This window comes from Thamnophis sirtalis, unplaced genomic scaffold (genome assembly GCF_051295495.1).
Source record: "Thamnophis sirtalis isolate CommonGarterSnake01/CBP01778 unplaced genomic scaffold, rThaSir2_p1.2 scaffold_2, whole genome shotgun sequence".
NCBI lineage: Eukaryota > Metazoa > Chordata > Lepidosauria > Squamata > Natricidae > Thamnophis > Thamnophis sirtalis.
In genome coordinates this window covers 167,907,018-167,930,461 of record NW_028261382.1, presented here as the reverse complement: position 1 = coordinate 167,930,461, position 23,444 = coordinate 167,907,018, and the positions used below count along the sequence as shown (strand labels likewise).

Here is a 23,444-nt window from a genome sequence, read left to right as displayed (position 1 = left end):
TGTATTCACCCTTAAGCTGAAATAGATCTCTGAATCTCACATTCCAAGATCAGAGTACTATAATTACCAATTACTCCTGAAATGTATCTGATGACCCAAGTGCCATCATCAAAGATGCAGTGATGATAAGAAGGTGGTATATAAGCCAAACCTTTCTTTCTTCTCTGGGTGAAATTCCTTCACGGCACCTTAAAACAGAACCACACATCGTGGGGGTGGATGGAGAAGATGGCAAAGGCAACAGCCGAAGCGAAGTAAGGAGCTGGCTATAGTATATGCCCCATAAATTGACTAAAGAGGGAATAACTCCCAGCGGTGAAAGATCTTGTCCATTCACAAGTGCCAATAACTTGCTTGGGATTATACTGCATTAAAAAAAAAAATTGGAGATCAGAACATCACTTTTATGTATTTCCTGTGACTTCTCTATTATTGTTTCCTGAAATAAAGCAAGAGAAACAAATGTTTCCCAACACTTAGAGTTCACTGAGTAAAGTTCATATCATATTCAGTCTAGTAGCAGATTTTAAAAACCCTAAGTTATTATAAGGTATAAAGGTTTTGTGAGCTTCATTTGATTTATCAGATGAGCCAAAGCTTATGCCTTATAATAAAATCTGTTTTAAAAGGTACTGTGAGACTCTGATTTGGGACTACCGTAGAGTGTAGGTAATCCTGGACCTACAACCACAACTGAGCCAAAATTCCCATTGCTAAGCAAGACGGTTAAGTTTGAATGGTTTGATTGGACTTATATGCCGCCCTTCTCCCAAAGGACTCAGGGCGGTGTACAATATAACAAAAGTTTAACAAGATTAAATAGGAAATCCAATAACCTTCAATCGACAATTTAAATCAAATTTAGGATTAAATTAAAAATAACAATTTAAAATTAATTAATAATTTAATTTATTCTATTCAGGCCAGGCCAGCTTGCTGAAAAAGCCAATTTTTTAGGGTGCGCCGGAAGGACCGGAGGTCGGGGATTATGCGAAGCTCCGGGGGCAGCTCATTCCAGAAGGCGCTCCCACAGAGAAGGCTCTCCCCCTAGGGGTCACTAGCTGACACTGCCTGGCCAACGGCACCCTGAGGAGGCCAACTCAAAGTGAGCTTTGCCCCATTTTACAACCTTTCTTGTCACAGTTGTTAAGTGAATTGCTGCAGTTTTTAAGTTAGTAACATGGTTCTTAAGTGAATCTGGCTTATCAGTTCTAAGAGAAATATAAAGCACAAAGGGAAGGCCATAACTGTATTTTGTGCTCAACGGTACTGAAGAGTCAGAAGTCACTGCTTCTTTCCATCTCACATTTCTTTTCCTTATCCCTTCTGATCCTTATTTCCATTTGTAATTTATAATACAATAAACTCTTATAATAATATATCACTTCTTTTAAATATAATAAATGTTTAAAAAACCAATGCTCACATTTGTTTTCTTCCTCCTTTTATATTTTTATACTAGCGTTGCCCGGGTATTTATTTATAGGGGGAAAATGTCCGGACCAAATGAAATTTTTAATGTTGGATTTTCTACCTTACCACAGGGAGCCCCCTTGTGGAGTACTGTGAAGCTGTTATCATGGCAGCTCCACTGTACACTAGAAGCCATTTTAAGGCACAACAGGCTGTATCTCAACAGAACCCCCCCCCCCTCAAGGGGTGTTAAGCGTGTCTTACCCCCACAGTATTTTTTTCAAGAGAGTAAGTCATCTGGGTACCAAGTTTGGTTGAAATTGCTCGAGACATTCCAGAGTTTTGTTGGAACACAGAAAGACACACACAGCTATTTTTACATAGAGATAGATTGTGCTTTTCAAATTATAAACAGGTGAGGTGTTCTTATTTGCTGGAAATCTTTCATAAACTACTCTCTTAATACTTTTCAAATAAACAACTGGCAACCAAACAAAACCAGGCCTTTGTGTTATCTATTTGTGTACCAATCACAAACTGAACTGCCCATAAAGTATGAACCAGCTTTCGACACATTGTGCTCTCTTTTTCCAAACAGCTTGGTATAAGTGACAGGTGATAGCAGTCAAACAGGATAGTATCAGCACAAGTTACTGGAGTTGAAGGTCTCCTGAGCCTTGCCAATAATTTATTATTTATCTCTCCCTCACCCAGTTAGTGATTTCTTACCACAGAAAATGACTCATTCTCCTAAGCAAGATCAAACGTTTGCACTCCTACCACTGCTTAAAAATATATCAGCAATAGGATTGCATGCAGGGAAATCTGCCCAAACTAATTCAATGACTCTGACTTCTGGAATTTCATTTTGGCACATTCTCTTCCTGCCTCAGATTGCCTGGCTGAACTTGTTCCTCAAAGCAGATGCCGGTGCAAAGCTGATCTTTGCTGATCCTTGGATAAGAGATCACCAAGATCTCACAATAGTATTTGGAAAAATATATCTTGGAAAACAACTGTGGGGAGTCTCTTCCATACTCTTGTCAGAAAACTACATACACATCCATATAGTCATCCAATTTTAAGCTCGACTTGAGTGAAGTCTTTACCTTATATAGGCTTATACGGAAATCTTTACCTTATACAAGAGAAATATTATTTTTTTTAAAAAGAAGAGAAAAGCTGTGTGGCATACACCAGGTGGTGGACCAAGCAGAAATACTGGAAAAGGCAACACACACACACACAACAGGAGGCCTCTAATCAACGTTTTACTGAGCATCCGATAGCCAAGGAATCTTTCCAGCAAAGCCAATATTGTGGAATATTACAAATGTATTTAGCTCGGCATAATGCCGATTACTAGGATTAACCCAATAGATGGGGAAATGGGGAGAAAGCACAAATGTGGATGTGACTCTTGACATTCCATTTTAACAATATAGGTTTATTTGCAAAGGCAAATTTCAAGAAAATTATTCTCAGAGATATTGATAATAGAAGAAAATATCTGAAGAATGATCAATCTTCAGATCAGAAACATTATGGTGACTGGCAACCACGTGTTTTTTCTCATCCTCCGAGGAGTAGGTCTAGGAGTCATCTCGGTTCTTTCAATATAATCAAGTATAAAACCTCCCATAAATAATCTAAACCCCACTTCTTATGTCGGTCTTCCAAACTATAGACTTTTTCAAGACATTGAATATTGCAGTCGTTTCCTGGGAGGGAAGAGAGAGAGAAAAAAATGACTTTCAATGGTTTTGACAACATTCAACATTGACTCAGCCTTCCATCCTTCCAAGGTGGGTAAAATGAGGACCCAGATTGTTGGAGGCAATATGTGGACTCTGTAAACCGCTTAGAGAGGGCTGTAAAGCACAGTGAAGCAGTATATACAGTAAGTGCTAAGTGCTATTCATTATTATTTGGGTTTTGAATATACTATTCTTTCCCCTTCTGTTGCGCATTATAAATGCCTCATATGGGGGGAAAAAGTGCTTATTTTTAAATAACTCTTATCAAAATAGGATTCGTAAGTTTATACCCTGCTATGATAAAGTTTGTTTTAACCACTTTAATGTGCTCTCACCTAATGCTTTAATTAATAGGGAGGCTGTTAATAGGTTTTGCAATATTGGTGTATGATGGTGAAGCTATTTCCTCTGCATGCTTTTGAGCTAAAAAACAAAGCCATAGCAAATAGCAGCAAGCATGAGAAAACAATTATGGGCATTTATATTGAGAGATGTTATTCTACCTCTTCTACCAGAGGTAGCCAACCAACAGGGGACAGCCCCTCCATAAATGGAAGGAATTTTCCAACGAAAACAAGAGTCTTGCATGAAAAATGAGATTTTAAAATAATGCTGTGCTTCTCTTAGCACTGTGCATGCCAAAAACCTTGGACAGTCTCTCAAAATGCATGTCACACAAAGGACTCGCCCAGCATTTTAAGATACACAGTAGTAGAAGCAGTTGCACCATTTCAATTAACCAGTGGGACAGCTTGCCGTCAAAAGTTGTGGGTGTTCCATCACAGCAGCTTTTTAAGAAGAGACTGGAGAGCCATTTGTCTGAAATGGTATAGGGCAGTGATGGTGAACCTTTTTGGAACCGAGTGCCCAAACCGGAATATGTGTGCATGTTTGCGCTTGCACGCATCGGAAACCTGAAAACCAGCTGGCTGGTGTGCATGCCTGTTTTGGGGGCAGTTTTCAGGCCATTTTAAGCCAAAACCGGCCTGTTTTGGGGGCCATTTTCCTGCGCTCCAGCTCCTGTGAAGACCAGCTGGCATGTGCTCACCAGAAACCAGAAGAGCAGCTGGCAATGGCACACATGCCCACAGAGAGAGCTCTGCATGCCACCTCTGGCACGTGTGCCATAGGTTCCTGTTGTGGCCCAGCAGGAGCCGTTGGAGCTGCCACCAGACTCCGACAGCGAGGGGCCCTATGAGTCGGCTCTGGAGGACCCTGGACAGGGTTCCGACTCTGAGCAAGGCGCAGAGAGGCTGGTTGGCCACCAAGAGGCACCTGAGCCTTGGACCAGTGGGGAGGAGACAAGGGAGAGTGAGCAGTGAGTTGTTCCTGGATGCCCGGCACCGAAGAGCTAATAGGCGTCAGGAATAGTTGCGCAGTTACAGGAGGTAATTGCACTCAGCTGGTGGTCATTAGGCTCCTCTCCAGACTATAAAAAGACTGCTTGTGCACACGCCCCTTTTGCAGAAGTCAACACAGGAACGAATGTTGGAGAACATTTTTTGTGAGCTTGGCAGGCTGGATTGCTGCCAGGACTTATCTGTGCTGGATTGCTGCCCAGCTTGTTTGTGCCAGTTTGCTGCCAAGGACCTGTCTGTCTCTTAATAAATTACATAAAGTATCTTTGGCTCGGAGTGTGCTTTGGTGTGGAATGAGGAGGGTCAGAACAGATTCCCATCACAGGTATAGGACTACCTGCTTGAGCAGTGGGTTGGACTAGAAGACCTCCAAGATCTCTTCCAACTCTGTTATTCTGTTCTGTTCTGATCCCTTACGGACCATGTTTTTGCCAACGTCCAACCTCCCAAGCACTGTTCTCACAGAGCATTGCTCAATATGTCATGAGACATGTTAACACAAGGCTACCACAAATATGAGGCATTCTTTACTGTCCCTTGTACAGTTTTCTGCAAGCACGGGCCATGGCAACAAGAACGTTTTCCACAGACATCACTCTAGTTTCAACTAGCTTGAAGCAGTGCAGAGAAATGCGTCATTTCCATGTGGCACAGTCAAGATAACAGGACTGGGTATGGATTGAGGCAAAAAGAAAAGTTCCTGTCTTAAGTCTGCAAAATGAATTTTGTCCAAAGTAGTTAGGAAAGGTGAACACAAAGGGGTGTTAGATTTATAGTATGACTCTGGGATCTAAAAAGAGTTAGAATAAATTCAAGAATCTAGATTGAATTACTAGAACTCAGCATGGAAGCAGTAATCTTGAGCTGGAAGGATACAGTATATATTTGCTAGATGTGCAGATTCAAGATTCTTTTATTCCTAGCACAAAAAATTGGCAGAAATAGCTTGAGGTCGTTGATATTAATCCTGAGCTTTTGTTTTTGTTTTGGATTTCCTAGATAGGAAATAAATGTTCCTACATAATATCCCTGCATATTTTCAATATAGAAAATGATGCATTTGTTTCTAAACATCGGTTCCACCACAAAATCGTGGAGGACAAAATCGCGCTCGACGAAAGCGCGCATTTGACGTCATCACAGCGCGACGAAAACATCACGCTGTGATCGAAAAATGTAAAAATAAAGCTAAAACCTTACCCTAACCCCCCCAAACCTAACCCTAAATCTAACCCTAAACCTAACCGTTAACGTAACACTAAACCTAACACTAACCCTTAACCTAACGCTAAACCTAACGCTAACCCTAACCCTTAACCTAACCCTAACCCTTAACCTAACCCTAACCCTAACCCTTACCTTTATGTGAATCGGCTTGGTTTAATTTTAATTTTATTTCAATTTTTATTTTTTTTGTCGCGCTGTGATGACATCACATGCGCGCTTTGGTCGAGCGCGATTTTGTCCTCTGTGCTTTTGACGGGTCACGTAAACATCAGCTCCCAGGCATTACTAAGAAGAGTACGTAGGACAATAGGTCAGAAGAATAAGCCTGAGTACTTGACCTCCAAACAGAACAATCATTTGAACACACAGAGAGAAAGATTCTTCATATAAGCAAATGTATATCCACATCAGCAGAATGCATTATTTGATGTACACTTTCTGTTGTGGCCCAGCAGGAACCGTTGGAGCTGCCACCAGACTCCGACAGCGAGGGGCCCTATGAGTCGGCTCTGGAGGATGTGGAGGACCCTGGACAGGGTTCCGACTCTGAGCAGGGCGCAGAGAGGCTGGTTGGCCACCAGGAGGCACCTGAGCCTTGGACCAGTAGAGAGGAGACAAGGGAGAGTGAGCCAGACGACAGTAGTGAGTTGTTCCTGGATGCAGGGCATCGAAGAGCTATTGGCATCAGGAACAGTTGCGCAGTTACAGGAGGTAATTGCACTCAGCTGGTGGTCATTAGGCTCCTCTCCAGACTATAAAAAGACTACTTGTGCACACGCTCCTCTTTGCAGAAGTCAACACAGGATTGAATGTCGGAGAACATTGTATGAGCTTGGCAGGCTGGATTGCTGCCAAGCCTTATCTGTGTTTATTGCTGCCCAAGCTTGTCTGTGCCAGGTTGCTGCCAAGGATCTGTTTGTCTGTTAATTAAATGCGGTAATTTATCTCTGGCTCGAGGTGTCTTTGGTGTGGAACGAGGTGGGTCAGAACAACTTTCTATTTCAAAGACCTCAATTTAGTGGACTTTGCAAGCAAGGGAAATGTTTCATTGCACTGAATGTTTTGTCTATTAAATTTAGATTTTTTGTGTACAAATGATGCCATTTACGTTGATTATGCAAATAATGTAGGTTGACACAAATGCCCCTCACTTTAGATTTATCAGACATTTGGATGTAACAGCAGCCCCTTCCCCAAATACCATATTAAGATACTGGTTCGGGGCATAGTTGACATGGCTCTGTTCCCTCCTAGTCTGTGACAATAAGCATCTTCATTCCTGAAGAGGGCAAGTGCCTCTCTCAAGCACATTTGGGCTTTTTTTTTCATCGACTCACCAAATAAACTTTTCACGTCTGAATCAGCAACATAGAATGGTGGGCCTACAACAGAAAAGAGGAAGTTAGGAATCCAGAAGTTAAAGAAAACCCAGTCAAAGCCCTAAGTGTTCATTTTTAAGAAATGAGAATTCAGGGATTTATTTAGTCGAATGTCAATTCAGTCTATAAGAGTCAATTTATATTTCGAAAAATAGACGAATGGCAGTAGAAATGTGGGGGGGGGGGAAGGGGCAGTCACTTGAGAAACTCTATGCAAAGGCTTGCTCTTAAATCTGAAACGGCACTCCTAGTTTTAGTTCTGAACTGAATGTAATAAAATTATGGCAGATTCCTAGAATATTGAATAGTAGATTTAAAGAAAATTAAATTACCATTGCCATACCTCGGAGAATCATGAATATTTTGATTCTTCTTTATAGTATATTCTTATACATTCATGATCTGGTTTGTTTTAATCATTTTTTTTTGCACTAAATTGTGTCTTTAAATAGATTTAAAAAACAAAATTAGCATGGTTGCCTAGTTTAAAAGCTGGTTTAAACTGCTTGTGCACCGAAGACAAATTCCTTTTGTGTCCATTCACACTTGGCAAATAATGAATTCTATTCTATTCTATTCTATTCTATTCTATTCTATTCTATTCTATTGCCATGAAAAATACGCAAATCGCTGAACAAATAGAGTAAAGGTATTGGAAAGGATTAGAAAGGTTTTCAGACCAACATTCACTGAGGGCCCCTATCTGTTTAGACTTGCTAAGTCTCCCCTCTAATCATGCTTGACCAGTGTTTCTCAAACTGGGCTACTTTACGATGGGTGGACTTCAACTCCCAGAATTCCCCTTGCCGGCTGGGGAATTCTGGGAGTTGAAGTCCACCCATTTTAAAGTCACCAAAGTTTATAAACACTGTGCCAAACCAATCCCATGCTAATCTCTAATCTTAAAACCTTGCTTCCAATTACAAAGGATGTAGAGTTTCCCCAATATCTAGCTGAGACTTTAATCCCAATGTCTTACCTTTGTGTTTCCTTGGATCATACAACAAAGTAACTAGAAGGCAGCGACACATTCTGTTCATTAGTGATAGTATCAACTGAGCATAGCTAAAAGGAAAAGACAAGAAACACATACTGGGGAAAACTGATATTTTATTACAAAGAAGGAATTGAAAATGGAGAAGATGAGAAAGGTTGGATTCACGCGACATGATGAGCTGTAATTCTTGAATCCTTTTAAGTCACAATTGAGGCAGACAATTGCCTTGCTAACCACACTAAAGCACAACTGACTTACTGTTTGCTATAATTACGCCAAGCCAAAACTATGCTGTAGCTTAGCATGGTGTGAAACAACACAGCTGCTACAGCTTCCTTTTCCTTTTCCTAAGAGCTGAAAGACATGTATACCATGTGTCCAATTTTTTCCCCACAACATTAATACACATTGTGGCACATTTGAGGGACATTCTACCTGAGAGACCGCCTCCTGCCATTTACCTCCCAGAGACCTATAAGATCTCACAGACTAGGCCTCCTCCGGATTCCATCTGCCGGCCAATGTCGGCTGGCGACCCCCCGGGGGAGGGCCTTCTCTGTAGCTGCTCCGGCCCTATGGAACGATCTCCCCGTGGAGATCCGGACCCTTACTACTCTTCCGGCCTTCCGCAAAGCGATTAAGACCTGGCTGTTCCGGCAGGCCTGGGGCTGTTGATTTATCCAGCCCCATTCTAAGCTATATGATTGTTGTGGAATTTTAATGTCTGTTCTTTTTAATTTTTATATGTTCCCCCTTCCTGCTTTATCTGTAAGCCACCCTGAGTCTCTCGAGAGTGGGCGGCATACAAATCCAATAAATAAATAAATAAACAAACAAACAAACAAACAAACAAACAAACAAACAAACAAAGCACAACAGCATACTGGATCTCACTCATGTGTGTGTGTGCGGGGTGGGGGGAGAAGCAGGGTGTTACTTAAATATTCAGATTCAGGCTTTATACTGGCTCGGTTTGTGTGCTATAACAGCATATTTGATTTTACGTGCACACAATATATATGTTTAAACCCCTGCTTATGTCATAGTAGATCCATGCTCTGCTTACAGAACAGCCTACTTAGTCAGCCTTAACTAAGTTCAAGTTTGGGAAGATGAGGACTGCAGATTAATTTAAAAATAGTTCATTCAGTGACTGTTTGAAGTTACAACAGGCCTGAAAAAAAGTGACTTATGACCGTTTTTCACACTTACAACCATTGCAGTAACTCGCCCCCACCCGAATGCTGAATGAATGTTGCTTATTTTTTAATAACATGTTATGTTATATGTCATTGTATGTATCCCCTCCCATATAAGTTGTTAGCCGCCCTGAGTCCCCTCAGGGAAAAGGGCGGCCTATAAATAAACTTATTCTATTCTATTCTATTCTATTCTATTCTATGGTCATGTGGTCAAACGTCAGACATTTGACAACGGATTTATGTTTATGAATCAGTTGTCCTAGGGTCACCTTTTGACAAGCAAAGTCAATAGGGAAGCCAGATTCACTTAGCAACCATGTTACTGACTTAAAAAGGTGCAGTGATTCACTTAACAACGGTGGCAAGAAAGGTTGTAAAATGGGGCAAAAGTCACTTAACAAATGTCTTACTTAACAGCAGAAATCTTGGGCTCAATTGTGGTCATAAGTTGAGGACTACCTATCCTCAGCCTGTGCAACGAAAGACAAGTAGCACTGTCCAGAGAAGACACAGATCATAGTTTAGAGATAGCAACCAATATCTCCAGAAGCAAGTAACATTATCCAAGGTGATTAGGAATAAATTAAAAAAGCAAAACACTCCAAAAATCCAGTTGTGAGCAATACCCAATACAGGGGCTAAAAGGATAATGAAACAATCGTGGAGAAAAGTTTCAAGGAATTGTAGAGAAGCTGTTGTGGCCCAGCAGGATCCGGTTGAGCTGCTGATGGACTCGGATAGCGAGGAACCATATGAGTCTGCCCTGGATGATGTCGAGGACCCTGGGCAGGGTTCAGAATCAGAGCAGGGACCAAAGAGGCTGGTTGGCCAGCAGGAGGCTCTTGAGGCATGGAGCAGTGGGGAGGATCAAAGGCAGTTTGTCCCTGATGCTAGATTGAGAAGGGCTGAGAAACGGAAGCAGCAACTCCGTAGGCAGACTCACAGAAGATGATTAAGCACAGGTGGTTGTTGATTGGCCCCTCCCAAGAGAGATTATGGGTGAGGCATTGGGAGAGGACATTTGCAGGAAACAACCGTTCGAATTAGTAGTTAAGAAAATCTATCTGTGTATTCTAGCCGTGTCTGTTCGTTTGGACTATCTGCGTTGCTTCGTTTGAACTATCTGGGTTGCTACAGAGCTACTTTATTGAATGTGAGTTGCCTGGGCCCTCAGCCAAAGGATTCGTTATCTCAGTAATTGAACAGTGGCAAACAGCCAAGCCTGTGTTCTGGTTTAGTCACAGGCTGGGGGTTCAGAACAAGAAGCTATCTTAGATACCAAGCTATTCTTATGGGAAACCAACTCTGAAGCAAACAGTCATATACATCAGCAAAATCTTGATCGATCTCTCAGTATATTCAGTCCATTGCACGAATTGCTGCACTACCTCTCCTATTAAGGCAATGCTGTCAACAGAAGGGGAATAAAATATTTGAGTCCTTTTGTCATTCAAGCCTAACCACGTGCTACATGTTACCTGTGAAAGTGCGCTTGTGATTTAAATGCAATGACCTTATCATGTCAAGTATCCTAACAATTATTTCACCTAATATTGCAAAAGTTATTTAGTAAAGGTAACCCCAGTCCAGAATGACTGGAACAAGTTAATCACTCAGGAAGAAAGAGCAATTTCCAAGGCCTCAACAAGCAACACTGTAGTTCCCGATGTGGAATAAAATGCAGTCCCCAATTACTGACCGTTCTCTCTCAGAAGGGTTAACAGCTACTAGAGAACCTCTGTCCCAAATCCCATCAAAATGACCAGTGACAGAGCTACAGGGTGAGAGAGAAAAAAAGTCACATTAACACAGTAAGCACTATTTATAGTCATACCAGAAAAGCAATGTTGCATTAAACACACAGACACACACAGAAACACACTTTTAAAAATCTACATGAGCAAGAAACAGCCTAAAGCAGTGATAGTCAATCTGGTCCCTACCGCCCACTAGTGGGCATTCCAGCTTTCATGGTGGGCGGTAGGGGTTTGCTATAACTCTGCTTTGTAAATTGTATAAAGTAAAGTTACTTCCCTACTTTATAAATCACCATTACAGTGGAACCGGTGGTGATTAGAAAATTTTACTGCTAACAGAGATACAAAAGTGGGCGGTAGGTATAAAAAGGTTGACTACCCCTGGCCTAAAAGGTACAGCTTTGATATGGATGCTGAAACTTTTGCAGAATTAGGGAGAATGTATTTTACTGCCATATGCTTGAGATAATCCAAAAATCGGAAACTGAACTGATATAATTGCTTCATTTGCACATAATTCTAAGCTGTAATATGGCACGTTCATTCTGACCTAAGATCATTTGTGAACCGAAACACATTATGACATGTGCCATTGCACTTACAAAACCCCTAACTGGCATCCAGCAAGTCCTCACTAAGCTTTCTCACAAATTTTCTCACATTTTCTCACAAGAGCCGAGGTGGCGCAGTGGGTAGAGTGCAGTACTGCAGGCCACTTCAGCTGACTGCTAGTTCAGCAGTTCAGCGGTTCAAATCTCACCGGCTCAGGGTTGACTCAGCCTTCCATCCTTCCGAGGTGGGTAAAATGAGGACCCAGATTGTGGGGGCGATATGCTGACTCTGTAAACCGCTTAGAGAGGGCTGAAAGCCCTATGAAGCGGTATATAAGTCTAACTGCTATTGCTATTGCTAATTCCCAAACTCTGCTAAACGTCTTATCTTATAAAACGTCAAAATTCTTGCCTTATAATACAAGTATCAAAGTATCAGGAGATTTAATGAACTAGTGAATTTTGGGCCATTTCAAAGTATTTTCAAATATTTCATAAATATTCATATTTATGACGATTGCAGTGTCCAGGGGTCATGTGATCATTTTTTACAACTGCTTTACAAGCAAAGTCAGTGGTGAATCCAGATTCACTTCACAGACATGTTACTAATTTAACTGCAGTGATTCACTTAACAACTGCAGCAAGAAAAGTTGTAAAATGGGGCAAAATTCACTTAACAGAGGTTTCACTTAGCAACATAAATTTTGGGCTCAATTGTGGTCTAAGTCACAGTGCTCAGTGCTCAAGAAAATGATAGATCCCTGGCTTTGTTTTATATATAATCTAGACCATTAATCAAATATTAGCACGATGTGTGAGCTCAGCCAATGTCTATTTTCATGGCATGAAAGCTCATTACCCATCATATACACACCTGAGCCAGAGTAAGATTTTCCATAGATTCATAGGAAGTAGAGTTGAAAGCCATCAAATATGTTAAATGTGTGGAAAGACTCAGTATTAATTTCTTCTTACCTGGTTAAATCATATAGATTGCAACAATAGAGACAAATATTCGGAGATGTGCACTACAACGAAAAATAGATGATTTTTTTTTAAAAAAAGATAAAGCAACAAAAATGTAATTAACATTTTTAACGTCTAAACATTCCATCTTATTTTATTATTAGTTGTTTTTTCTTAATGCCCGTGCTATACTGTTTCTCTAGGCATAAAACAAAATTAAGCATTAAAATAATTTAGCATTGACATAAAAAAGCAGTGTTTTAATTTTCATTTAAGATGAGCTTTAATAGGTATAAATGTGCATATCCATATATTGTATATAATGCTTAAGAATTAGTGAACTATCTAGTCTTAAACATGCAAGGTGTTTATTTACATTTCATTTAAATAAAGGAACTTCAGAAGAAGAATTAGGGATGAATTTTGCAGTTTTCATCAAGGAGTTCAGTTCTATCATCAAGACTTTCTATTCTTTCAATAATAATTATAGATTTTAATTTCACTTTCATTATTAATACACACAGAGAGCCATATTTGCACACAGAGCCATATTTGCCGGCACGGCAGCCCTCAGCTCCGGTGCGCAGCTGATTTTCAGCTTTTCAGAGGGCTGAGGGAGGCCATTTTCGCCCTCCCCAGGCTTCAGGAAAGCCTCCGGAGCCCAGAGAGGGCAAAAAACAGGCCCAACCGGAAGTTCATTTCCAAACTTCCGGTTAGCCCATTGGGCCTGTTTTTCACACTCCCCAGGCTCTGGAGGCTTTCCTGAAACCTAGGGAGGGCAAAAATGCCCCCCCCAGACTCACCCTCGGAGGCTGGGGGAGGCGTTTTCGCCCTCTGCGGGCTTCAGGAAAGCCTCTGGAGCCTAGGGAGGGTGAAAATTTCCCCTTGCATGGAGGTTGCCCGTACATGCGTGGCGGTGGGTTGCTCGTGCATGTGCAGATGGTGGGCATGTGTAGGCACACACAGTTTTGGCACACCTTTAGAAAAAGGTTAGCCATCACTGCCCTAATGCTATGAATTACCTACTATACTACTTTTGGAAAAATTAACACCATTACTTCATTACGTGTATTTTAATGATGCCCAATCCTCATTGTTGCTATTTTAATTCACGGTTTTCAAGAATCCATACTTTAAATCAATAAACAGAGACGTATCTACTTTAACTACTGATAAAAAAAATTGAGGCTAAGCTACACAAATAAGCATAATTACATTTCTACAATGAAAACAGAGGGTTCAATACATACCTTCAATAATTTAGCTCCAGGGATTTCTGGAACTATTTCTTCTGAAAATGAAAGATTTTGTTCCGCGAAAAAGCCCTTCAATGCATTTTCACTAATTTCCACACCAACCACATGGTGTCCCATGTCAGCTAACCTATATAGAACAATAAAACATGCCATGTTTGCTCACGTGTTACTGAGGTGTTGTTATTATTTTTTACAATAAAAGAAGACGGATCAAAGTCCACTTTGTGTTAGTGGGCAACTGCATATTATAACAATCAGGATATTGTCTGTGGAAAGTCCTATTATTTGTAAAGCAAATAAAACTTTGGACTGAAGAAACTGAAGCACAATGCAATACAAATGGTAAGAAACAGCACTGAATTGTCCTACTTTCTTCTCTGCTTTTTTTGTAAGGCTTTTTAATCTGCTAAATATCATGGGGATTTGTACCCATTATTAAAAGCATAGGGTGCCTTCCTCCCCATTTTCCCCCCAATAGCGATGTAGTAAAATTGGAATATGAAGATGTAGACGCGTGAAGGAGTGTACAGCATCTGCTTTGAATGTAAAACTGGTCCAGATTATTAATTTACATTTTAAAAGTTTATTTCCACGTTGATTAAATTCATTCAGATGATGAATTCTTATAAAGGGGGGAACATTTGATGAAACATGGCATCATAAACCATCAGTGCACTGAGGTAATTAAGAGCCGAGGTGGCGCAGTGGTTAGAGTGCAGTACTGCAGCACCACTTCAACTGACTGCTATCTGCAGTTCGGCGGTTCAAATCTCACCGGCTCAAGGTTGACTCAGCCTTCCATCCTTCCGAGGTGGGTGAAATGAGGACCCGGATTGTGGGGGCGATATGCTGACTCTGTAAACCGCTTAGAGAGGGCTGAAAGCCCTATGAAGCGGTATATAAGTCTAAGTGCTATTGCTATTGCTATAATAAATGAGATTACCCCTCCCTGCCCCAAAACATGCCAAATTACATTGATTCCTTTGGTGACTATCAATCAATCAAACAAACAAACATAGAAAAATCCATTTTGATACAAGCGGTGTTGTGAATAACAAAGACTTTACTTCTATAATACTTTATAAAGTATGTGTATCCAAATGGGTTGCGTTATTATTCAAACAGAAAACTTTCATATTTTGTTGATTATTCTAGGAACAGGGAGCAATTACCCCTCTAGATGTTGTTGGGATATTAGGCTTAGGAGCTTAGGAACTACAGGTTGTCCTTAACATACAACCACAATTGATTCCAAAATTTCCATTCTTAAGTAGGGCAGTTGTTAAGTGAATTTTGACCCATTTTACCACCTTTCTTGACACAGAATCACTGCGGTTGTTAAGCGAGTAACATGACTGTTAAGTGAATCTGGCTTCCCAATTGATTTTGCCTCTCAGAAGGTCGCAAAAGGTGGATTACATGACCCCGGGACACTTCAATTGAAAAAAAACATACAGGCCACTTGATAGGCAGCTGAATTTTGATCACGTGATCATGGGGATGCTGCAATGGTCACACGTGTGAAAGACAGTCATAAATCACTTTTTTCCCCAGTGCCGTTGTAACTTAGAACATCACTAAATAAATGGTTGTAAGTTGAGGACTCCCTGCATGATTAAGCAAGTATCTGGACAGTCACATGTTTTTCAGCCTTTGACTATTCTAATCACAACTCTGTGTTGACTATCATTCTCAGCTAACATCTCTGGCTATCTGTAAGGGGTTTAACTGGTTATTAGTCTCTGCACAGCTTCTGCTTGTTTTAACAGGCAATGACGTGTCTCAATAAATTGATTAAGGCATAAAAGAAGACATTTTAAATTGGATTTAAGATTAAATTGCTTAAATTCTAATCCATATTCACAACCAGACAGCCTTCAGATGTTTTGGATTCCAGCTCCATGTGTCCCATCTGGTCTATTAATGTTTATGGATGATGGATGCTAAAATCCAAAGCTCTGAAGGATGACAGATTGAAGAAAGCTGGCTCATTTCTCATCTTGAGAAGAACGATTTAGCAAGGTGAAGATTTTGAAACACAGTGGTATCTCAGTACTCATCTTCAATTGGTTCCAGAAGGCATAACGAGAACCGAATATGATGAGCACCAAACAATTTTTCCCCATAAGGAATAAAGTAGTGAGTCACAGCCGACACCAACAAGTTCTAACTTGTGCATTGAATACAGGGACAAAATTATCGTGTTAAAATGCATTGATGAGTTTGATATTTGATGAGTTGCAAGGTACCATTATACAGGGCTTAAGTTTGCCTAGTGAAGGAGAATATCACACGACTGAAAATATATGAGGGACTCCACAAAATTACCCAATCTTCCCCCCCCACCCATGTTTCATTAGTTGTTATTTGTTTATATCCATGAAGTAGTATAAGAAAATCTAGTTAAAACTGAAATGATCTGACAATTCATTTACCATTTCATTTCAACAGCTTTCCCACAAAGTGGAAAAAATATTCTTAATTCCTTCCTGCCATTGACAAAAGTATCCAGGTATTTCTTCAGGAACCTGGAACAAAAAAAAAGAGAAAATAAAATGTTATTTTTTAAAAAGAACATATAGTACCGGTAATTGATCTTTCCAAGGTGGCGCAGTGGTTAAATGCAGCACTGCAGGCTACTGCTAGATCAGCAGGTCAGCGGTTCAAATCTCACCGGCTCAGGGTTGACTCAGCCTTCCATCCTTCCGAGGTGGGTAAAATGAGGACCCAGATTGTTGGGGGCAATATGCTGACTCTCTGTAAACCGCTTAGAGAGGCCTGAAAGGCCTATGAAGCGGTATATAAGTCTACTGCTATTATTCACACTCAAGTTTCATATACAGCCTTAATAATTTGTAAAATGCCAATTCAAATATTGAGTTTTCTTCAGCACAACCTGATGAACTATATTAAGAAAAGCTAAGGACCTTTGCTGAGAACAGTCAACCAAGGAAAACAACAAAGGTGGAGGCTGAATATAGAGAAGACACAATTGCAAAGCAATTTGTTAACTGGAAGAACAAGCAAATATATGGCCAATACTTGAAGGATATAGAAAGAAACAATGATTTAAAAACCCACATGGAGTTGGTTAAGATAAAGAGTCTTAAAGAAAGAAACTGAAGGCTTTATTTTATCAGCTCAAGAACAAGCTTTGCCAACTAATTGGCGTGAAGGGAAAAATTCAATATGTAACAAACAATAGCACATGTCACTTTTGTAGCAAAAAGGAAAAACGAATTGACCATTTGATTGGTGGGCTGAAACCAAATTTACAGACCATAAACAGCATCCTGATTGAGTTGCCAGAATTATTCATTGGAAACTTTTGGATTGGAATATGTTAAAATTATTGGGACAATCAAATTCAGAAGGTTTGGAAAATGAGCAGGTTAAGATCTTATGGGATTTTAAGATCCAAACAAACAGGCAACTTGTTCATAATAGGCTTGATATAACAGTGTTGAAAAGAAGAAAGTCTGGTTCACTGATGTTGCTATTCCGGGTGACACTAGGATTGAGGAAAAACAACTGGAAAAAATTACAAAATATAATTTTGAACTTACAGATCAAAGCTGAATGCTTAGGGAAAAAGAAATCCTTTGTTATACCAATTGTGATGGAACCCTTGGAACAATACCTAAAGATTTCCTTGATATCTGGAAATATTATTTATTTCAAGACCTGAACACATAATTTTACACACACACAAAAACCTGCTATCCTGCTTGGAACTGTCTATAGTCTTAGATGCTGTCTTAAGAATTATTAGGCCTTTGCTTAGGACTTGAATTATTTCCACCAAACTTACCATATTTTTCAGAGTATAAGATGCACCTTTTTTCCTCAAAAAAGAGGCTGAAAATCTGGGTGTGTCTTATACACCAAATACAGCATTTTTTGCCTCCTGAAGCCCCATCTCTTCACCAAAATGGTCGTGCATACCCTTATGGAGGCTTTCAGAGCTCCTGGGGCTTGGGAGGGCAGAAATGAGGAAAAAATGGGCCATCTTTTGCCCCCCCTCGCTCCCAGCAGCACTCTAAGCACCTCCATAAGGCTATGCATGCAATTTTTTTTGGCAAAAAACGGGCTGTTTTTTGCTTGTTTTTGGCCCCCCAGCCCCCCAGGAGCACTCCGCAAGCCCACCCAAGGCTATTCATACATTTTTTTTTGAAAAAAAGGGCCCATTTTTGGGAGTTTTTGTAGAGTGCAAAAACTTTTTTTTTCCTTTTGGAAAGCTCTTTAACTCAGTGGTAGTCAACCTTTTTTCTACTTACCACCCACTAATGGATCTTTCTTGATGGAAAAATTTCCTTACCGCCCACCAGTTTTTGCGTAAGTGCAGAACATGAGCATATTTCTTTTTTTCAGACATGGGTTCTAAATTTGTTTCACAATTTAACAACTACTTTTACTCTTACGTTTTGATCTGCACTCCACACAGTGCTTTTTTCCCTCCTCTTTTCCCTTTTATTACAAACACCAAAAACGATGCTGTATTAGATGCCAATTTTTATTAAGTGTCACCATCAAAACAAAATTCCTTTTCCTGCCTTCTTCTTCTTTACCTTTCTTATAGTATTTCACTAAATCAAGAATCTCTTTTTCCCTTTTTTATTTTCTCCTTCTTCTTCCTTAACTTATTTCTTTCTTTTATTTTATAAGATAACAAAACTTAATTTATGAGCCAGACTAAACACTGCTTACTCTCCTCCTTTATTTTATTCCCTTTTCTCTATTTTTCTTCCCTTTTTTGTTAATTTTTTTGATCTTTTCCTTTTTATCTCCTTTTTTTTACCTTCCCTAGGGCAATGTACAAAAGTAAGGCTGAGCTAGTTAGCCCACTTATTATTATTAGCCAACAACAATTCTCTCCTGCCTATAACTTTTCTTTCTCCTATTTTGCAACTGCTCTGCTCCGCTTTATTTTATAAGATAACAAAACTTATCTGCCTGCCCCTGCCATGAGTTTCCATTCCTCCCCTTCCTCTTCTAATGTGTTTGCTTGTTTGCGTGCATGCACACATTGGTTTACTGATGTGTGCACTCGCGCTTGTCCACTCACTCAAAAGGAGGTTTTAACCTCCGGTCCCTACCGCTCACCTGGAATCCCAAAACGCCCACTAGTGTAGATAGATAAAGGGGGGGGGGAGAGAAATATAGTAGGTAGGGAGAGAGAGGTTGTGTGTAGGTAGGGAGAGAGAGAGAAATACAGTATATAGGTAGGTGTTTCTGCTGGCACAGCACTTGATCAATGTAATTCTCATCAATCAGTTAAAGAATGGGTTGTCAACCTGGTCCCTACCGCACACCAGTGGGCGTTTTGGGATTCCAGGTGGGCAGTAGGGACTTCGGAGGTTAAAACCTCCTTTTGAGTGAGTGGACACGGGCGAGTGCACACATCAATAAACCAATGTGCGCGTGCACGCAAACACGTGGGAAGAGGAAGGGGAGGAGTGGAAACTGATAGCAGGAACAGGCAGATAAGTTTTGTTATCTTATAAAATAAAGCGGAGCAGAGCAGTTGCAAAATAGGAAAAAGAAAAGTTATAGGCAGGAGAGAATTGTTGTTGGCTAATAATAATAAATGGGCTAACTAGCTCAGCCTTACTTTTGTACATTGCCCTAAGGAAGGTAAAAAAAAGGAGATAAAAAGGAAAAGATAAAAAAAATTAACAAAAAAGGGAAGAAAAATAGAGAAAAGGGGATAATAAAGGAGGAGAATAAGCAGTGTTTAGTCTGGCTCATAAATTAAGTTTTGTTATCCTATAAAATAAAAGAAAGAAATAAGTAAAGGAAGAAGAAGGAGAAAATAAAAAAGGGAAAAAGAGATCCTTGATTTAGTGAAATACTATAAGGTAAAGAAGAAGAAGGCAGGAAAAGGAATTTTGTTTTGATGGTGACACTTAATAAAAATTGGTACCTAATACAGCATTGTTTTTGGTGTTTGTAATAAAAGGGAAAAGAGGCGGGGAAAAAGGACTGTGTGGAGTGCAGGTGAAAACGTAAGAGTAAAAGTAGTTGTTAAATTGTGAAACAAATTTAGAACCCATGTCTGAAAAAAAGAAATATGCTCATGTTCCACACTTACGCAAAAACTCATGGGTGGTAAGGAAATTTTTCCATCAAGAAAGATCCATTAGTGGGTGGTAAGTAGAAAAAAGGTTGACTACCACTGATCTACACCTACTCTCTCTCCCTACCTATCTACTGTATTTCTCTCTCTCTCTATTTCTCTCTCTATCCCTCTACCTACCTACCTACACACTCTCTCTCCATACCTACCTACTGTATTTCTCTCCCTATTTCTCTTTCTCTTCTATCCCTTTATCTACCTACCTACCTACCTAACTACTCTCTCTCTCCCTATCTACTGTATTTCTCTTTCTCTCTCTCTATCCCTCTACCTACCTATCTACACTCCCTATCTACCTACTGTATTTCTCTCTCTCTATCCCCCTATCTACCTATCTACTTTTTAAAAAATTTGCCTCTTCAAAACCGTGGTGCGTCTTATACTCTGGTGCATCTTATACTATGAAAAATACGGTATATGTTTATATATATATATATATATATATATATATATATATATATATATGTGTGTGTGTGTGTGTGTGTGTGTGTGTGTGTGTGTGTGTGTGTGTACATATACACAAACATATACATACATACATACATACATACATACACCTAATTGATGACAGCAGCTCAGTCAAAAGCAAAGATGGCAAAATATGAACTAGCATTTTAAAAGAGGTCATTTGCCCCTTGGCACCTATGCTATGAATGGGCCAAGCCTCTTTCAGACATTTTGCAAAGTGGAGATCTTTTTTCTAAAGTGACCATCAGGCTGAAAAAGTCATGAGGATTCCTTGGCTGGCAGAATACTTACTGATGTTCTTCCTTTTTATGAAATCCAATATTGTTTGTTTCCCAGCAATTCAGCCAGTCTTTTTCGGTCATCACTCGATCCCACTGTAACTCTGGTTCATCGCAATCTTCATTTTTAGAGCAGCTGGAGGAATTTTCCATGGTCCAGACCACCTTTGTACAGCTTGACATATTCAAAAAATATCCATAAATTATTAACATCCTTTTTAAAACTTTTGTCTACATTCATAAGATAATGGGATTCACACCCTCAGGCTAAAAATGCAGAGAGCTACTATTTGCGGAAATAGTTATTGAAAAAAATATATTTGGCTTTCCTCCTAGTTCACCTCACATCATATATCCAATAATGTACAGGATTACTGATTTCCTGAAGAAATGAAAACAGTGTGTATATGAGAGAGGGAGGGAAGAAAAGGAAGAAAAAACAAGAGCATGATTTAAGGTTATGTTAATGAATGTCTGCAGGACAGGGAAAGGACAAAGGGCAGGATGATATTCTCCGGGTTGCAATCATGTTTAGAAGACTCCAGCATGATTTCTAATCCCAAGCGTGTTACAAAAAGTGCTCCCAAACGGCTGCCAGACCCAAACGAATTTCATAGCATCCTAAATTGATTCAAACTGTGATCAATTCTCCTTGCTCATTTTAATAGTGAAGACAAGCTTCAAATAATTCACTAACTCCTTCCCAATTTCCTACTAGCACTACTTTTCAACTGTTTTCCTGGTGTGGCTTCCTACTTCCAATAGATTAAAAATGTATTTTCCCCAACCAACATTAAAGAGATAGATGTTAGCCACTATTTTCCTGGGTGCTTTTTTAATTTAAGGTCCCAGTCGATGCAGAATTGCTCTTCTAGAATATCCAGAAAGTTCAGATAGAACAATGTGGCAAAAGTTCACTGGGCTTGTTTGAAAACCATGGCAAGCCTTCAATGTTTTTTTGTAGAACAAAATACCTGAAAACTCATCTCCTCCTGTATAATTCTTTCCACTATTTAAAACATTCCCAGGGGTCTTTTTTTTCTTTTGTTTTGGAAGAAGATGTTAAACTTCTTTTAAAATGCTGCTTTGTTCAGCACATTAAAATACACCGGTTGTACCTTCCGATCTTCAGATTATAGTTTTCCTGCTGTTAGATATTTTATTGATCCATTAACTATTTCTAAAGTTTTAAAACTGAAAGCTGCATTTAGGCTATAATGTTCCTGTAGTTGTATCTTTTTCTACTCAAAAGTAAAACTTTCATTGCATTTTTTTTAAACAAACATGAGTAAACTTGCAGCCATTGAATTTAAACGTAGCCAGTGCAAGCCAGCATAAATTTCCTTGAGTGGATCTGAATTTGTGAAGACTCCACTGTAACTTCAGTATAGATGACAAATTAAGGAAGTTGCTTTGCTTTGCTATTCTACTTCCCTCAAATCTTTTGGTGGTTGCCCATTCAAATACTGACCCTGCCAACTGTTGAACTTCAGCCAAGATCAATCAGATAGCAATAGCAATAGCAGTTAGACTTATATACCACTTCATAGGGCTTTCAGCCCTCTCTAAGCGGTTTACAGAGTCAGCATATTGCCCCCAACAACAATCAGGCTTCTCATTTCACCCACCTCGGAAGGATGGAAGGCTGAGTCAACCCTGAGCTGGTGAGATTTGAACAGCCGAACTGCAGATAACAGTCAGCTGAAGTAGCCTGCAGTGCTGCATTTAACCACTGCGCCACCTCGGCTCTTCGATGCAGCCACACATTCAGATGATAATACATGTTTTTAATTTTTATTGTACTGATTTTACTATTACTGTACATTTTATATCAATTATCCTGGGTCCAAAAGATATTTTTCAAAAAGGCAACTGGACTTTTATCTTGTTTTCTTTGGAAACATTTTGCTTCTCATCCAAGAAGCTTCTTCAGTTCAGAACTTGGGTGAGAAACGAAACATTTTCAAGGAAAAAAACCCCAAGAAAGCCCTCTTGGAAAAGCAATTTTGGACAATCCTGACCTGGATGATTGTGAATCTCCATAGATTATCCTGAACCCTATCCTGGTGTTCCTACAAACGGAAATAAACCAGGGATAGAAACCTAAATAGAAATAAACCAACTGCTTAGTTTGATTTGATGGCCTTGCCCTTTAACCTCCTTTCCTCACTAACGCTGATAAATGTCTTTGGAGATTCTCGGTCATGGTTGTCTCCAAGGTGCTTTTTTTTCAAGAGGCAACTGGACTTTCTGGCTTTTCTTTGAAGACGTTTTGCTTCTTATTTAAGAAGCTTCTTCAGCTCTTCCGAAGGTTCGTGGCTGAGAAGCGAAACGTCTTCAAAGAAAACCCCCAAAATCCAGTTGCCGCTTGAGAAAAAAAAACACCTTTGGGATAAACGCTGATAATGTTACCTAGGTTGGTCACGAAACGTCTTCAAGAAAACCACCAAGGCTCAAGACAGCACCATAGGACACCCCCCCCCCCACTCCTCCCTCGGACCTGCAACCCGAGAAAAAGCGGCGGGAACCCAAAACAACCTGAGCGAAGAGTAAACGGCGAGTCAAGGCGAACCGCGGCTCAGCTCCTCCCGAGGCGCAACCGCTGCACTGCGCGCCGCCGCCGCCGCTCCTTTCAGGATGGGCGGGCGGAGAAGAGAGGAAGCGAGAGGCCTGGCAACATTGTCTCCTCCCCTCGC

At 40.1% G+C, this 23,444-nt stretch overlaps 1 protein-coding gene across 2 annotated transcripts; it reads right to left on the bottom strand.

Moving 5' to 3' along the window:
- Window positions 1-2,839: 2,839 nt before the first annotated feature.
- Window positions 2,840-23,404, bottom strand: TPMT (thiopurine S-methyltransferase). 2 transcript variants are annotated; one of them, XM_087707401.1, is made up of 9 exons: window positions 23,287-23,404; window positions 20,762-20,923; window positions 16,302-16,394; window positions 13,861-13,993; window positions 12,620-12,672; window positions 11,033-11,107; window positions 8,114-8,199; window positions 7,093-7,137; window positions 2,840-3,134 (listed from the first exon to the last, which is right to left on the bottom strand). In XM_087707401.1, the coding sequence occupies exons 2-9, from the start codon at window positions 20,899-20,901 to the stop codon at window positions 3,013-3,015; spliced, it is 747 nt and encodes a 248-aa protein (XP_087563527.1). In that variant the 5' UTR covers window positions 20,902-20,923; window positions 23,287-23,404; the 3' UTR covers window positions 2,840-3,012. The 2 variants fall into 2 exon arrangements, with proteins under 2 accessions (XP_087563527.1, XP_087563528.1); XM_087707402.1 differs by lacking the exon at window positions 11,033-11,107.
- Window positions 23,405-23,444: the final 40 nt, after the last annotated feature.

Bases quoted from the DNA above. Each gene is read 5' to 3' on its own strand.
- TPMT (XM_087707401.1), bottom strand. From the start codon at position 20,901: ATGGAAAATTCCTCCAGCTGCTCTAAAAATGAAGATTGCGATGAACCA. The intron at 7,138-8,113 runs GTAAGACATTGG...TTTCTGTTGTAG, and splicing joins TGATCCAAGGAAACACAAAG to GCCCACCATTCTATGTTGCT. The intron at 3,135-7,092 runs GTGAGTCGATGA...CTTCCCTCCCAG, and splicing joins AGACGTGAAAAGTTTATTTG to GAAACGACTGCAATATTCAA.